The following is a 16,013-nucleotide window of genomic DNA, read 5'->3' as shown; positions in this document are numbered from 1 at the left end:
GAATAATACAAATATCGAGTTACTCGATATTAAATCGGTTAAATTTGGTTAGTACTCAAATCAATGAATTTGACTCAACTTGACTCAAATTCTTAACTAGTTAAAATAAATTATTTGATACTCGATTCAAAAAACTCAATAACAACTTAAAGGAAGCAGAAAAAAACTACAATACCAACTAGAACAATTAAACAAAACAGTCAAAACAAAACAAAAATGCCGCCCTTCAAGACTAGGAGTGTGCAAATCTTGCGAGTACCCGATTATCGAATACCCGTATTATTTGAGCCGGTGATTTTTTAGCCCGTGTCCCGATCCGGATGTACGGGTATCAGGTACCTCTTTTTTTTATTTTCAAATTATTAATTTAAAAAATATATACACAAATTTAAATATTCAAAACTTCGAATTACATACACCAATATCTAAATATAAAATTTAAAAATTCAAAATACAAAATACAAAATCTAATAATTCATAATATAAATAATTAATTATATTATATTATATATATATATATAGAATAAAAAAATAAAATCTAACTGGGTACTCAGGTAACCTGGTACCCGGAAAAACTAGATTTTGTGACTCGGGCCCGACCCGATGGTAATTTTTTTAGAAAATGACATTTTTTAAGTCTGAGTCAACGGATCAGGTCAACCGAGTCGAGTAGTTTTGCACACCCCTAACTAGGACAGCGCATACCCTACAAACCAAGTTAAACTATACTCCAATCCCTGCACAACTTATCATTTACCCCCTTGTTTAATGGGAATCCCTATAAATTGCAGTCGAACCTCTTCCTTATGTCATTCATCAATTCAGCAACACGTCTATGTGCACCTCTAAATAACCCTTTAATTCAGTTCATTCCAAATACAGCTAATGTAAGCACCCTAAGCGATCCTAAGCAAAACCGATAAGGTCTTACCCCTGAGTATGGCTGTAAATGAGACGAAACAGATGATGAGCTACTCGAGATTGACTCGGTTAAAGTTCGATCAACATTCAAATCGAATGAACTCGACTCAGACTCGAGCTCGAACTCGACTCAAATTCTTAAAGAGCTAGAGCGAGCTACTTAATACTCAACTCGAAAAGCTCGCGAGCTACTCGAAAAAATGTTATATTATAATTTTAAATTTTTTAAAATTATATTATTAAAAATATATTGAAAAAATTACATTATTAAGAAATAGTAGTGTTCCTTGGAATAGAAAGTGAAAACCAAATGATACTAGTTCGACTGACCTTCTATTGCCTCCTTCTAATCTGCTTCCACACTTCTTAAATCCCTAATTATATTATTTGTATAATTTATCTTGAAAAAATCAACCTTACACTTTTTACCCTTATACTCTCAATCTTTTACTTTTATCAAGTAAATATGTTAAATCTATAGATAATATTTTTAGGATCATTTATCATTTTCTTATCTTATACGACTTGACTGTAATTGAATTACCTCGTTCAATTAGTATGGGTCAATAATGATAAGATGAAAGGAGTATTAGTTTACTTTTTTATCCCAATAAAACTTCAGAATATTGGGGTGGGAAAAAAATTATAAAATGCAAGTGTTAAAAATTTATTTTAGAAAGTAAGTTATTTGTAGCAATTCAAGTAGAATTTGTCATGTCTACACGATAAGTTTTATAAAATATATTTAAAAATAAAATTCATCATGCGAGCAGAGTGAAAATTGTATGGAACTCTTTATATCAACACGACTAATTTCAATTATTTATTATGATTTATAGAGCTCGTCAGTTTCACACAATGGCCGTCGATGGTAGAAATGATACAATACCTAAAGTTTGATGGTATTTAATGTGGTTTACTCTTAAAATTATTAGAAGCTCAATTACAATATGACTAATTTAAGAATTTGAACAACGAACGCTCTGTCACCCTGTTGCTGGTGTTTAAATTCATGACCTCTACGAACAATAATGATTCATTTAACCACTGAGATAAATTTATTCATACAGAGTATAAATATATAATATCAAATAATTAAAAGTTATCTTTAAATTTATCGTGGTGCAATTATTTATATTAATAAAAAAAAATTTAAATTACAACATTTTTTTTTCGACCTGATTAACGGATCGCAAAGCAATCATAACCAGCTAACAACCATATCAGTCACAGCAAAAGTTTACCATCTTGTTCTTCTTCTTTTCCCTTTCCCTTCCATTGCCAACCTGTATTTTCTCATCACCAGCCAATTATGATTTACCACGTGGAAATTGTCCCATAAATCCTTCATAATTGTATTTTTAAAAAAAAAACTTTGTTCACCTTATTTTCATATTAATTGAATTGAATTGAATTGAATTTGTTTTTTATTTTTATTTTTAAGTATAAGAACTCGAATTCTCCTACTTGAGTTTGTAGAGTTCATTAATTTTTTAAAATGTTTCTATGCAATAGTTAATTTAAATCTATTTTTTAATAAATATAAATTAAATTAACTCAGTAATTATTGTTATCTGTTGAGGTTTCGAGCATGTATTTATGATAAATTTATCAAAAAAAATTATTTTAAATAAAAAAAGGGTTTATATAACAAATAAGTATTTAAAGGGTATCATCTTTTTATTTAAAAACCTTTAAGTATTTTTTAGTCAAAATAATATCTAAAATTATCTTTCCAATCAAAATAGGTACTTAAAGTATTCAATTTTCATATAAGTACCTAAACTATTTTTGACATAGAATACTTTAGGTTTCTATTTTAACTAAAAATGTAACTTTAAGTATTAATTTTGACCCAAAAAATATTTTAGGTACTTAAATAAAAAATATATTTTAAATACTTATTTGTTAGTAAATTGATTGAACATTTATTGTTAAATGATTAAAAGTACGTAGAACATATACTACTTTATAATTATCTAACTTAATAAAAAATTAAATATTTTATCCTAAAAATAAATCAAAATCGAATTAATACTACCTAAAATCACACCCCTTTATTTCCCTTTTTTTAAGCCTTAAGGTGATGTTTGGACTTCAGAGAAAACTCTCCAATTGTTAAAACATTGATTCGTTTATCATTTACAAATTACAAAATGCCTTCCTTTTTGTTTCTCAATTATCATCATCTTTTTCATGGCGGCCGTCCAGCCTCCGCCGTCTTTTGGCTCACAGGCAACTTGTGTGGCGGCGGATCCTCCTTTATCGCCTGACATTATTCCCCTTTTACCGTCTCCCGGTGGAGACTCACCAGCTACGACTCATTCCTCCTTGCCCACCACCGTTCCTTCCACCCATGTCCCCGTAACTCTGTGACTTAAGTCTTCCGCCGCCGCTCCCGCCTCTGCGCTTCCACTGCCAGTTTTTCCTCCACGTCTTCTAGAGTCTCATTTGGGTCTTCCCGGCTGACGGCGTTTTTAGTTGTGGCAGCTTATTGCTTAATTTAACGCGGGGTTTTTTTTTTTTTTGCCTGGGTTTTCTTTGCTCGACAGCCTGGTGACATACAGTTCCGTGCACCGCAGCGGTGTGTCGCGTGAGACACACGAAACGACAACAATTTTGGCGTTTAATGTTGAAGAATCCATCACATGTTCGTTGGTCATTGTGTGAGATTTACCACTTTTTCAATTCGAATTTTATCAATTAAATTATTTTAATTTCGAGTTAAGTTATTTAAACTTTTTAATTAATATTAGGGATTATGTCATTTCGAGTTATTTCAAATTTGATATTTAGATTAAATTATTTCGAGTTCGAGTCATTCTAAATTTGTATATTTACTATTTTAGTCATTGTTTTATTTGGAAAATTTGAGTCCACATCAATTTGGATCGGATTTTTCCGAAAGGTGAGATCGAGTTTGATTCAAGTTTAAGGTTAAAAAAATAACTGATTGAGAGTTCAATGAATGTTTTTGTCATAAAACAAATGCCTCATGACACCATGGAATGAGACATCTGAGTTCCTACATAAACTATAACCACAACGATGAACAACCAAACTTTCATGTTGGTTCGAATGTCCCATGGGCAACAAAAACAACCTAACATTACGAAAACATCGGGTCTACCGATCGATCCGATGATTCCACCACAACATTTCAAGTGGATTTATGCTCCACGAGCTTCTCGATCAGATCCGCTGCATCTTGAACGGTGAGGATATGCTGGGCACTTTCTTCTTCCACACTGATTCCGAACTCCTCCTCGAGTCCCATCACAATCTCGACCTGAATAACAAGAACACATAAATACCATCGAGTGTTATTGTAATGCAATTGGAACAGATCGGTCCATGGGGTAGATGTCGGTTACCGTATCAAGAGAATCGGCTCCAAGTGCAGTGAACTTTGACTCTCGGTGACTGCAGAATCCTTGGGCAGTGCCAGTTGCTTCTCACTATGCTACAAACTTTGTCCACAGTTTCGGGTTTAGCCTGAAGCGTATCAACATCCCCGTAAGGGTTAAGCACATCGATTTTAATCGAGAAATGCATGTAAAGGCTTCATCATCGGAATGGAATCAATGAAGTATGCACTATGTTACCCGTACTCGAAGGTGAATGTTAGATGCACGTATTAAACTCCCATACATGTATTCAACTATGTGAAGAACAAGTGTCGGATATGGATACTATAGGCAAGGTAAATCGAATCTCTTTAGTTTGATAAATTTTCCAAGAAAACAGCCATGGCTAATGGTCCTATCAATGATAAGGCTAGTCGGCTATCTTATTCGAACTCGAACCGCTAATCGGCTATATTCACAGACGCCGATCCACAAACCGAGGCAAAAACTGAGCAGGCAAAAGAAAAAGAAAACCTTACCGTGCATGAAACACGTAGGCGCAACGATCCGGGCAGCATTCCGCGAGACCGGAGGCTAACTGAGTTGACATTACAGACCCCTCGAAGAAGAACCTGCGAAGAAAGGAATTAGAATTGGTTAAAATCAATGGAAACCTCTTGCAGAGTATTAGGATGTATGAGTGAGCGAAACTCCACTTTTTTTAAAGAAAACTCGATTAGACTTGAATAAATTAGTAATTTCATAAACTCAAAAGCTCGAACTCAAATGAATTTCAATTTAGAAACTCGAGCTCTCCCGATTAAGCTCATTTGCTCAAGTAAAGAAGGAAGTTGATCTTCATCTGAACTTCGAATTGAATAAATTGAAAAAATTTCATTAAAATATTCAAATTTCACAATCGAATCTAAAACCCATAACAAAGTTTAAAAACAAAATCTAAAACAAACCCATCAAAGGAATCGACATTTCTAGCCAAATCCAACTTAAAAAACACCCAAAAAATGAAGAAAAAACCTGGTTTTGCTTGAAGGAAGATGAAAGAGGGGAGAATTTCAATGAAAATCCAGTTGAAGAAGCCATTGAAAGCGGGGTTTAGGTCGATGGAATCAAAGGAAAGAGAGGAAGAAGGCGGAGATCACTAAGAATGAGACCATCTCTATTGTTTTTGTTTGATTTATAGTGGTGGAGTTTTGAGATTTATTTGGCAATTTCATATTTACGTTCGAATCCGAAATATTTAAAAATAATAATTATTTATTTAAAAATAATAATCATTTATTTAACTACTGTACTAATTTGGTTTTCGATAATATTATGAAACATACAACTTATAAATATATAAATTAATAATAAAATTTGATATAATGTATTTAATCATTATTGTTATGGTCAAATTTTAATTTTTTAAAATAATAATTAAATTTAAAAAAAATAATTATATTTAAGATTAATGATTAAATTTATAATTTAAATAAAATAAAAAATACTTAAGGGCTACTTTTATCCCTATAGTATACTTATTTTATCATTTTCACTCTTATCATATTTGCATATCAATTTAATCTTCGAAATTGTTTAGTTACATCAATATTTAAAATATTTATTATTGTTTAAGGTTTTAAATTAAAATTTAGGGTTTGTTTGAGATTTAGGGTTTAACAATTAGGTTTAAATTTTAAGGTTTATGATTTAAGATTTTAAGTTAGATGTAGATTGGGGTTTAAACTTAAAATTTAGGATGATGAATTAAACAAATTTGATGATTAAATTGATGCGAAAATACGATAAGGACGAAAATAATAAATTAAGTCTACTACAGGGCAAAACTAACCTTTAAACCATAAAAAACTAATAAAAAATTTGAAATTTATTTTCCTTTAATAAATAATATTTTGATAATTCAATTTATTAATAGGATTGTATTTATTATATATGTAAAATTTTGAATCAACAAAATAAATATTACAAATTATGAGAGATAATAATGAGTAATCCATTGCAAATAGAAAAAAAAATAGAAAATAAACACATACTATTAACTAGAAATTGATGGGAAAATTATGAACAAAAAGAGGAAAAAAACTTTTAATTAATAGATCTTCTAATATAACAGAACATTAGATACGTGCATGAATCAAACGATCTTAATAAATAATGAATTTGTTATTATTTTAAGAAGTTTCGAGTTCGAACATCACATATACGAAAGTATAAACGTTCATTATCAAAGGATTATGAATCTTTAAACAAATAATACCTTATATTCACTTTAGATTTTATAAAACAAAAAACTATACACATATTTTTATTGATTTTAAAAGTCAACCATTGTTAAGAGTAGATACTAGAAATCTGCATACCAATGTTCACCAAATAAAACCATTGACGTTCCAAGTTGACTTATATATATGAACAAAGGAAAAACATCTGAGCCGAGAGGAAGAAGCATATTGACAATGGGAAAACGTTGTTGCACGGAAGAATCAGATGATGGCTTAAATCTCACCGGAGTTCTCATTGTTCTGATCATCGCGATTTTGTTGATGGCCCTCTGCAACCCTCGGCCACGACCAACTGTTTATGCCGTCTACCGTTGCCGATGAATGCTTCGATTCAGAAAAATGAAGATAGATATATCATTCGTAAGAATCTACCAACTTTTCGGGGAAAATTTTCGGTTTGGATTCAATCTACTGTTTGTGCATGTTTGCAGTATTCTCTATCTGTGGTAATTTTCAGCTTTGCTTGCATATCATAGATTCTAGAAAATTTTATTTAAGTATTCGTATCCTAAGAATCGAGAGACGACCCTCTAAAGATCCTCAAAAATAACAGAAAACTTGCAAATACTAAAGAAACCTTCGTCAACGGCATATCTGTATCGGATGTACTCGAACTCGAGTCCCGTAAGATATAAAATGTTATGAAATGAACACTATATGTACATCACCTGAAAGTTGTCCCGCTGCCCAAAATCACAGTCATGTTGAGTTTTGGCTAGACTGGAGATTGCTTGTGGAATAATTAACAACGGATATCTGAACTGCTGTCAAAAGCTCGTGAGAGTTTCTGGTTCGAGGGACTGCCAGCACCTCTCGTCTTTTGCCATTGCAAGATCTTCAAGAGAGACACAACGGGAATGAGAATCGTTTCGGATGCGGAAGCCGTAGAACCATCTCCCGGGCTTCCACATTGGACACAAACTGACATTCAGCTATCTTACTGTTCCGAAGTGCTTCCAAGATACGAAAGCCTGTAAACTTATGGTGTTAAAATCGGAGCCGAGTAAAATGGATGCGTATCCAACATGGGTGTACAAAATTTTCTAAGGTCTTTGCATATACAGGTGCCCGGCAGCAGAGGCGTAATAAGCAAGGCTGAACACATGAAAAATGTAGTTAAAATCTATACAGAAGATCACCACCTAAGAAATAGCAGATCGGTTTAGCTTTTCGATCCATACCAACTACATTAATCATTTAATCTCGTCTTATCGTCGTCGAATAAAAGAAGTTTCTTATCCACTAGTTATCGAAGGATTTAATTCTTCAAAGCTATTAGAACCAGTCTTCAATATACTTAAGCCAAAGATTCTGATAAACTATCAATTAATAACTTAAGTCAAAGATTTCACTATAACACATTGTTCTCGGTTTTAACAATTAAAGGTTTCGGCAAAAACACTATCTCAACGAAACAAAATAAATGGGAAAAGTTACCGGCACTTTAAGGATGTTAAGGCAGTAATGTAGTCCTATCAAGGTAAGCAGAACATTCAGCTTTGGTCTCAAGAGCAGCATTTGAACATCTTTGAATCCAAACTGCATCGTTTTCAGGCATCAATCGCTTGCAAATAGTCAAGAATCTCATGCGACTCGGATTGTGAGCAATGTTACACACGTTAACAACGGATGACACCTGAGCCTTCTTCTCTTCATGCTGCTTTATGTAGAGTCCCCGCCAATCCTATCATCAAAATTTCACAAATTTCAAATCAATACTAAGGAATTGAGTTACCTATTAATATACAGAACTAACATGTTTGGTAAGAGGGAAAAGAAGAAGAAGGAAAAATCACTTTCTTACCCTCAACAATTTAGGATTGTAAATCGATCATGAATTTCAAAACATTTTAATCAAATCCTCATGGTATCAATATTTCGTCAATAAGGTCCTTCAATCAGCCTAGTCGCCATCTTGGACATTATATGCTAGCTTGTATCTAACACAGATCATACTTGAAGCATATGATCAAAACTTAAATATGTATCAATTGGCTGGAAGACCTAATCTATACAGTACAAGTACTTTGAGGACTCAATTACATGTTTTGAAGTTACGTATTCCACTTCAAAGAACAATGAAACAAAAGCAATTAACCCAAATCAATCATACAACAAACAAAAAATTGGCTATAACCAATTATTCCAAGATCAATACATCATATATTTCACTCGGATTTATGTTTGATGCGTATCTCTCTCTATACACTACTGGTGAACCAAACAATTTGGTATCAATAAATCTATTCTAATAACGTGTAGGATCATCTTGTTCACTGATAGTGCATAACATTATATACCATCAGTCCATATCAATATTTCACTCATAAACAACTACCTATCACTAAATCTATTCTAATAACGCCAGTGATCATCTTGTTCACTGATAGTGCATTACATTATATGCCATCAGTCCAGATCGATATTTCACTCATAAACAACTACCTACCACTAAATCTATTCTAATAACGCCAGTGATCATCTTGTTCACTGAAAGAGCATAAAATTAACCCAAATCAATCGACATACGAGAAAAAAAAGAAAATTGGCCATAACCAACTATTTCATGATCAATACGCCATATATTTCACTCGGATTTATATTTGATGCGTAAATTTCTATACACTATCGGTGAACCAAACAGTTACTTATCACTATATCTATTCTAAGTTTCTAATAAAAGCGGGTGATCATCTTGTTCACTGATGGGGCATAAAATTATATACAGTTAGTCCATATCGGTATTTCACTCGTAAATAATTATGCATCACTAAATCCATTCTAATAACACGCATGATCATCTTGTTCGCTGATAGTGCATAAACTTATATAATGTCAGTCCATATCGATATTTCACTCGTGAAAAATTACGTATCACTAAATCAATTCTAATAGCGTGTGTGATCATCTTATTCACTGATGATGCATAAATTATATACAGCCAGTCCGTATCGATATTTCACTCATAAACAATTACATATCGCTAAATCTATTCTAATAGAGAGCGTGATCATCTCGTTCACCGATGATGCATAAAATCATATACCGACAGTCGATATCGGTATTTCACTGATAAACAATTTCGTATCACTAAATCTATTCTAACAAAGCGAGTGATCATCTTATTCACTGATAGAGCATAAAATTATATATTGTCAGTCGATATCGATATTCACTCATAAAAATTAAAGCAAACAAAAAGCACAACCTTGAAGTTTGGGTCTTTCACAGTTCCATACAAAAGACTCCATCTTTCTCTGACGAGTGATTCCCATAAACAATCCGACCCGCGTATCTCTCGCCAAACCCGAGAGCAGCAGCTCAAGGAGGAAAGATCCGGTACCTAAAAACCCGAATACCCGACAATCAAACAATACCCAGAAAGAAAAGAAAAACAAAAAAAAGAGGAGAGTGAAATGAGAGCAAGCAAACCTCAAGTGAAGCGATTTTGAGAGCTACGTCGTTTGGGAGTGCGCTGTATGAGTAGCCTGATTGATTGATGGTTTCTATTCTTTTGCTAATTACTGGATTTTTGAAGTGGAGATTTGGGGTTTTGTCTGAAATTTTTGGAGATCAGAAGCTCGGGTTGATGTCGGTTTATTGCAACGTGGGGAGTTTGGCTGTCTGTTTTTGGATATGTGGCTTGTGAGTTTACAGGTGGAAGGTTCTGATTTAAAGTCAGAAACTGCGTCGTTTTAGCTGCTGGATCTTCCCTCGACCCATTGGGCTTTTTGGGTCAGCATCATAGGGTTACTAAGAGATGAGCAGGGAATTTTTGGTTAATCCGATCTGACCTTAAATTATATATATTCTACTTGAAATCTGATTCGAGATTAGGGGTAACTTCACCCGATCCAAACTTGATTCAATCCGACTTGAAATAAATATATTTAAAAATATTTTTTATTCAATAAAAATATAGATTTAACTGAATATATATATAAGATTATTATTGTAATAATCTCTAAATATATAAGGTAAATTGACATTTCTTTTCAGGTTATAGAATTTTTTCACCTTAAATTCGAACCTGACCCGACCCGAACATATTTTCTAAAAAACTCAATCCGATCTGAACCCGATTTTTGTAAAAATAAAATATTTTGGTATCTAGATTTGGTTTTAAAGTTCAATTTTCGCTTCAGCAATTAGATAGTTTAATTTGATACCTAAAATGTCTTTTTTTTTTGTCTAATTAGATAGTTAAAATTGACTTCTTTAGTTTAAAAGGATTCAAATTAGTTATTGACCATAAGTATTGACATGTAATAAAAGGTTAAATTCATATATTAGTTTGTATTGATATGTCAAGTTCAAGTATCTAATTGGACATTAAAAACTTAAATAATAAATTAAATTTTAAAATTAATTTTTAGAAAAAAACAATATTTAATTAAAAATGTATAAAAAGAGAGATAAGATAAAAATAAATATTTATTTATACCTTCCTAATCTTAAACAAAGGAAAAAGAGTGCACCATGTAACACACTGTCGAACACTTCAGTTGAGCCACGCCAAGAACGGACCAAAACCATAGCTACTTTAGCACGAACCAGCCATTCGGACCAAATACAAACCAAAAACAAAATGACCCACGCACCAACGTCCGCACAAACCAGGTACCCGGTCAAACGCAGTCAACTCACCAGCCTGACTTAGACCAAACAGAGGCAACACCCATCTCGGACCACGAACTGCCACCATCACCGGAAAGCAGAAACTATACAGCCACACCCAAGACATCAGTGCAAAGCTAACCCCTGCAATCACTAGAGACCACCAACCACTGTATCCCTCCACCAAGCATGGAAGACACTGCACAAAACTCCTCTCTCCTCCCAGGGCCGTGGTAGGGTTTTCGGGGGTCCTGTACAAATTCGTATAAAGGGGCCCTTATTTTCTAGATATATTCGATTTGGGGCAACAATAGTGGCGTTTTCTTGACAAACGCCGCAATAGATTCATCTATAATGGCGTTTTATCAATAAAGCCACAATAATAGTGACGTTTTTTTGAAAAAACATCGCAATAGGTCCATCTATAGTGGCGTTTATTGGTAAAACGCCACTATATATTTTTTTTGGCAAACAAAAATAAGCACCACAAAAAACGTCGGTAAAACTAACGCCGCAAAAGTTAATGGCATTTGTAAATAAATAACGTCGCTATATATAATGATATTTAAATAAAATAGTTGGATATTCTTTAAAATAGAAAACATAAAAAGAAGTCATACTACAAATAAAAATAAAAATTACAAAAAAAAAAAAAACAGAAATTAAGACATTCGTTTACCAACAAAACATTTCCTACGCAGCTCAAAAGATGAACACACACACAGAGTGAAAACCAACATTCTCTAACATTGTCGAAATTCAGACACAGTGAAAGTTAACGAATCTTTCTGTAAAGTGTGAAGGTGGAGATCATGCTGAGAAACACCAGCAAGATGGCGGCGAACAACGAGAGCGCGACCGCGCTTCCAATGTGCCGACAGAACGTGTCGAAAGTGTTGCAGATCTTGTTCCACCGGACGTGGTTGTTACCTCTTAATCCGATGTAGGCTACGCCTCCGGCCGCGCCCGTGGCTGAGGCAACGATCCCCACAAACACCTGCATCGTATGATTAGAATCGGAAACATGTCAAACCGAGTTAATTCGATCAACTTTTTCAAACTCGATTAATTCAACCTCTGTGAGCTTACCACATCCAATAATGCAAAGAGGAGCAAGATGGATTTGGCCTTGCGAGAGGCCGAAATAGATGCCAGAGTTGTAATAATGCTGTATAAGCCCGTTAGCGATAATGCTGCTACAAAGTATCTGCACAAATATTATTATTATTCAACATGAGTAACCTAATATTATTGTTATAATTAAAATCATACTTAATATTTTGTTTTTTTTTTCATTTTAGTACTTAATGTTAAGTTTTGAAAAAAATAAAAGTTTAAGTACTAAAACATATCAAAATTAATAATTTACGTACTAAATACGTTAAATTTTTAACGATAAAATACTAAAATGAAACAAAAACTAAACTTTAGATATGTTTCTTAACTAAACTTTAGATATGTTTATTAACTCAACTCGATTTAATCAAATATTCGGTGATCATTCAGGTCGACATAAATTAGACTTACATGAAGGCAGGTGAATGGTTGAACTTGGCTGAGAAAGGCACCCTAATATTAGGCGGAAAGCCTGGCACCGGAACCATCTCCGATTGCTTGCTGGTAACCATCACCACCACAGCACTCACGGAGGCGGCAAACAACAACACCCTAAGCACAACGTCGAGAGCAGAATACTTGGAGGCCTCCGCCGGCGGCTGCAGAGGCGCCGCTTCGGATGCCGGAGTGGAGGCGGTGGTGTGTTTATCTGTGGATTCCATCGCTCTAACTTGCCAGAAAGACGGCAAATGGAGTGAGGGGATACGAAAACAGATGAAAATGGTTGGAATTGCCTGCACGCAAATCAGAATTGATTTATGATTTGGAGGGTTGAATATTTGAACAGCATGTTAGCTGTTTGGCTGGATTTTCCTTCGTTTTCTCACTGCAAATGCGTAGTGGATGATTAATTTATTCAACGTTGTTATGTCATTGTATTTGTCTGCATTTGCCTAACTTTAAGTATTATTCAGTAATAACTTCTAGAGTAAATAAGTCACACATCAATCTTTAGTGGAACGGTGACATGGCTAATGACTGTCGATGTGATTCACGGTTACAAATATAAATATTTGTCAAAATAATATCGTTTTGATCCGACAGTTAGTGATTTAACAGTCCAGTGATATAATTAAAACGAAAAATCAAAGTTCAATATTATAATTGATAAAATTAAAAGTTTAATGGTATAAAAGATACAACATCTTAAAGTTCGATGGTGTCTGGTGTGATTTACCCTTATTCATATTATTGAACTTTTAATTTTTATAATTATAATATTAAATTTTAGTTTTGATTTTAATTATGCCCGTAAGTTGTTAAAATTCTAATGGTGTGATGATGCGGTTATTGATACATAAAACCAAATCATTTTAGGTACTAAATTGTTTGTCTGGAAATCCGAACGGTGAGAAATATTATTTCGAGAAGATAAACTACATTAAAACTAGTCTCATCGAATGACCACTAGAGGAGATCAAATTATTAGCATGTTGAAACTAAATGGATTCTTGTCACTTTTAAGTATATTTCATGGAAAACCAATCTTACGAGAAGAAAAATAAGTAAAATGCAGATATTTTGATACTTGTCTAATTATGAAAGACGATTGGTATTGGGCGGCGAATGGTTGACAATGGCCATCGAAAAAGTTTAGTGTCAAAAACTAAACATTTTTCAAGTTTAACGGTAAATTCGATACACCCTAAAGTTTAATATCTAAAATGACTTTGTTTTGGATACCGATAGCCGCACCAAAACGATATTATTTTATAATTTTGTTCATATCATTATAGTGGCAGAAAGGTCCGTCTACGTCATCGAGCCTTTAAAATTTAACGACTCAGTGATATAATTAAAGTTAAAATTAAATTTTAGTGCTACAGTTAAAGAAATTGAAAGTTTAATAAAATAAACAATACACTATTTAAAGTTCAATAGTCTCGGGTGCATAGTTATTATAACTTTTATTTTAAATTCAATTATAAAAGTATTTTTTTAATTAACAAAATTTTTAAAGATAGACATAGTTATATTGTCCAAATAATTTAATCGAAACCTCAAAATTTAAAAAAATTATTATTATTTTTTGGAAATAATAATAATTAGTTTTAATGATACACAATTATTCATAAAAATAATTTATTGTTATAATTTTATAAATTAGGTAAATTACGTATTTATAAGTTAAACTATTAATTGTTTCCATTTAGTATTTAAACTTTACTTTTTCAAATCATACATAAATTTTAGTTTTTGTTTCGTTTTAGTCCCACTTAAAAATTTTATGAGTGATTTCCATTGGCACCTTTTTTATAGGTAAATTGCATCATTGATCACTCAACTATCTTCTCACTCTTATTTTGGTTACTAAAGTTTATTTTTTTCAATGTAATTACTTAACTTTCAAATCACTCCTAATTTAATCACTCTAACTTTCAAATTTTATTTTTAATCATATAAATAAATAAAAAGATGCCATGTCACAAAAGTTATTAATAAAATAAATTAGAGTGATTAAATAGGAACAATTTGAAAGTTGAGTAGTTAAATTAAAATTTTTTAAACTTTAGTACTGTTAAACCAACTTTTGATTTTGATATAACATGGATTTTTAAATGATTTAAGTTGTTAAAATTTGCATTTCACAATTTTATAAATAATTGTCATAAATGATTTAAGTGTTCTTAAGTAATTTCACAAATTGTAAGTTTGTTTTAAAACTCAAAACACTTATATTTTAGCCAAAACCCCTCCTAGTCTCGAGACTAGATAGTCTCGATACCAAATCTCAGAAGGCTTTTCATCTCGAGACCATTGTCCTAGTAACGAGACCGATGGTTGAGTATCGATACTCATTTAAACAGTATCAATACCAATGGTTCAACGACTATAAATTTAACTGTTAGGATGCTCAGTCTCGATACCAGCATCCCGATATTGATACCAAATGTGCATGTGAGCATTAAATGCTCAAAATTAATGATTCCAACGACTCTAAGCAATCCCAACGACTCCAAACGGCTAAATTGATGTTAGAAGACATAAAAGGGACCAAGACTCAAATGGATAATAACAAGAAAGTCAATTGCAAATCAAACCAACATCAATAGAGTTTTAGAGAAAATATTATCAAATTCTTTGTAACACACTTGTGAGCTATATTGTTAATTTGCTCAAGTGTGATTTTTTGGTGAGTGCTTAATTTGTACAAACATATTTGCCTGTGAGGTTTTCTTCATTTTGCTAAATTTGTAATTACTCTTTGGGAGGGTGTGTATTCAAGTTTTAGGGCATAAACCTTAAAGTGTATGTAAGGTTACACCTTGTCCTTAAGGTTTGCAAATCTATAGGATTGAGAAAACTTAGTGTGGATGCTAAGATAGTGGATGTAGACTTTGGTTTAGAAAGTCGAATCACTCTAAATTCCTTGTGCAAAAATTTAATTTTTGGTAACTTCCACCACAAAGTTTTTTAAGGTCAATTCACCCCTCTTGGTTATTCGGTTGATCGATAAAGCCAATAAGTACCAAAATAAGGGTGAGAAGATAGTTGAGTAATGAATTATATAATTTACCCAAAAAAAACTACCATTATGTTTTCGACTAGGTATTGAAATGAAACAAAAACTCAATGTTAGACACGATTTTGAAAAAATTGAAAGTTTAGATACTAAAACGGGTCAAAATTAACATATTATATACTAAATATATAATTTATCCTATAAATTAATACATGATTGGGGAAAAAGATCAAAAGGAATATAATA

The 16,013-nt window shown here is 32.6% G+C and overlaps 1 protein-coding gene, 1 long non-coding RNA gene and 1 pseudogene across 3 annotated transcripts; all 3 read right to left on the bottom strand.

Annotated features, from left to right (window-relative positions):
• Positions 1-3,881: 3,881 nt before the first annotated feature.
• LOC120175117 lies at positions 3,882-5,441 on the bottom strand (annotated as a pseudogene).
• A 1,572-nt stretch (positions 5,442-7,013) lies between these two features.
• On the bottom strand, positions 7,014-10,199 carry LOC120175118. 2 transcript variants are annotated; one of them, XR_005521234.1, is made up of 4 exons: positions 10,004-10,199; positions 9,780-9,914; positions 8,009-8,255; positions 7,014-7,542 (listed from the first exon to the last, which is right to left on the bottom strand). It is a non-coding gene; the product is annotated as an uncharacterized LOC120175118 (long non-coding RNA). The 2 variants fall into 2 exon arrangements; XR_005521235.1 differs by lacking the exon at positions 7,014-7,542 and adding an exon at positions 7,560-7,666.
• Positions 10,200-11,944: 1,745 nt separating this feature from the next.
• On the bottom strand, positions 11,945-12,981 carry LOC120175047 (CASP-like protein 1D1). The gene is made up of 3 exons (XM_039181756.1): positions 12,716-12,981; positions 12,278-12,395; positions 11,945-12,185 (listed from the first exon to the last, which is right to left on the bottom strand). The coding sequence occupies exons 1-3, from the start codon at positions 12,964-12,966 to the stop codon at positions 11,964-11,966; spliced, it is 591 nt and encodes a 196-aa protein (XP_039037687.1). The 5' UTR covers positions 12,967-12,981; the 3' UTR covers positions 11,945-11,963.
• Positions 12,982-16,013: the final 3,032 nt, after the last annotated feature.

The sequence above is a fragment of the Hibiscus syriacus genome, unplaced genomic scaffold, assembly GCF_006381635.1.
Source record: "Hibiscus syriacus cultivar Baekdansim isolate YM2019G1 unplaced genomic scaffold, ASM638163v2 tig00112159_pilon, whole genome shotgun sequence".
In the NCBI taxonomy this organism is placed as follows: Eukaryota; Viridiplantae; Streptophyta; class Magnoliopsida; order Malvales; family Malvaceae; genus Hibiscus; species Hibiscus syriacus.
Note: the sequence above shows the minus strand (reverse complement) of the source record. Positions and strands in the feature narration are given on the sequence as shown.

Coding starts and splice junctions, on each gene's coding strand:
- LOC120175047 (XM_039181756.1), bottom strand. CDS start 12,966: ATGGAATCCACAGATAAACACACCACCGCCTCCACTCCGGCATCCGAA. Junction 12,396..12,715: donor AACCATTCACCTGCCTTCAT/GTAAGTCTAATT, acceptor ATATTTGTGCAG/ATACTTTGTAGCAGCATTAT. Junction 12,186..12,277: donor TCTTTGCATTATTGGATGTG/GTAAGCTCACAG, acceptor CATACGATGCAG/GTGTTTGTGGGGATCGTTGC.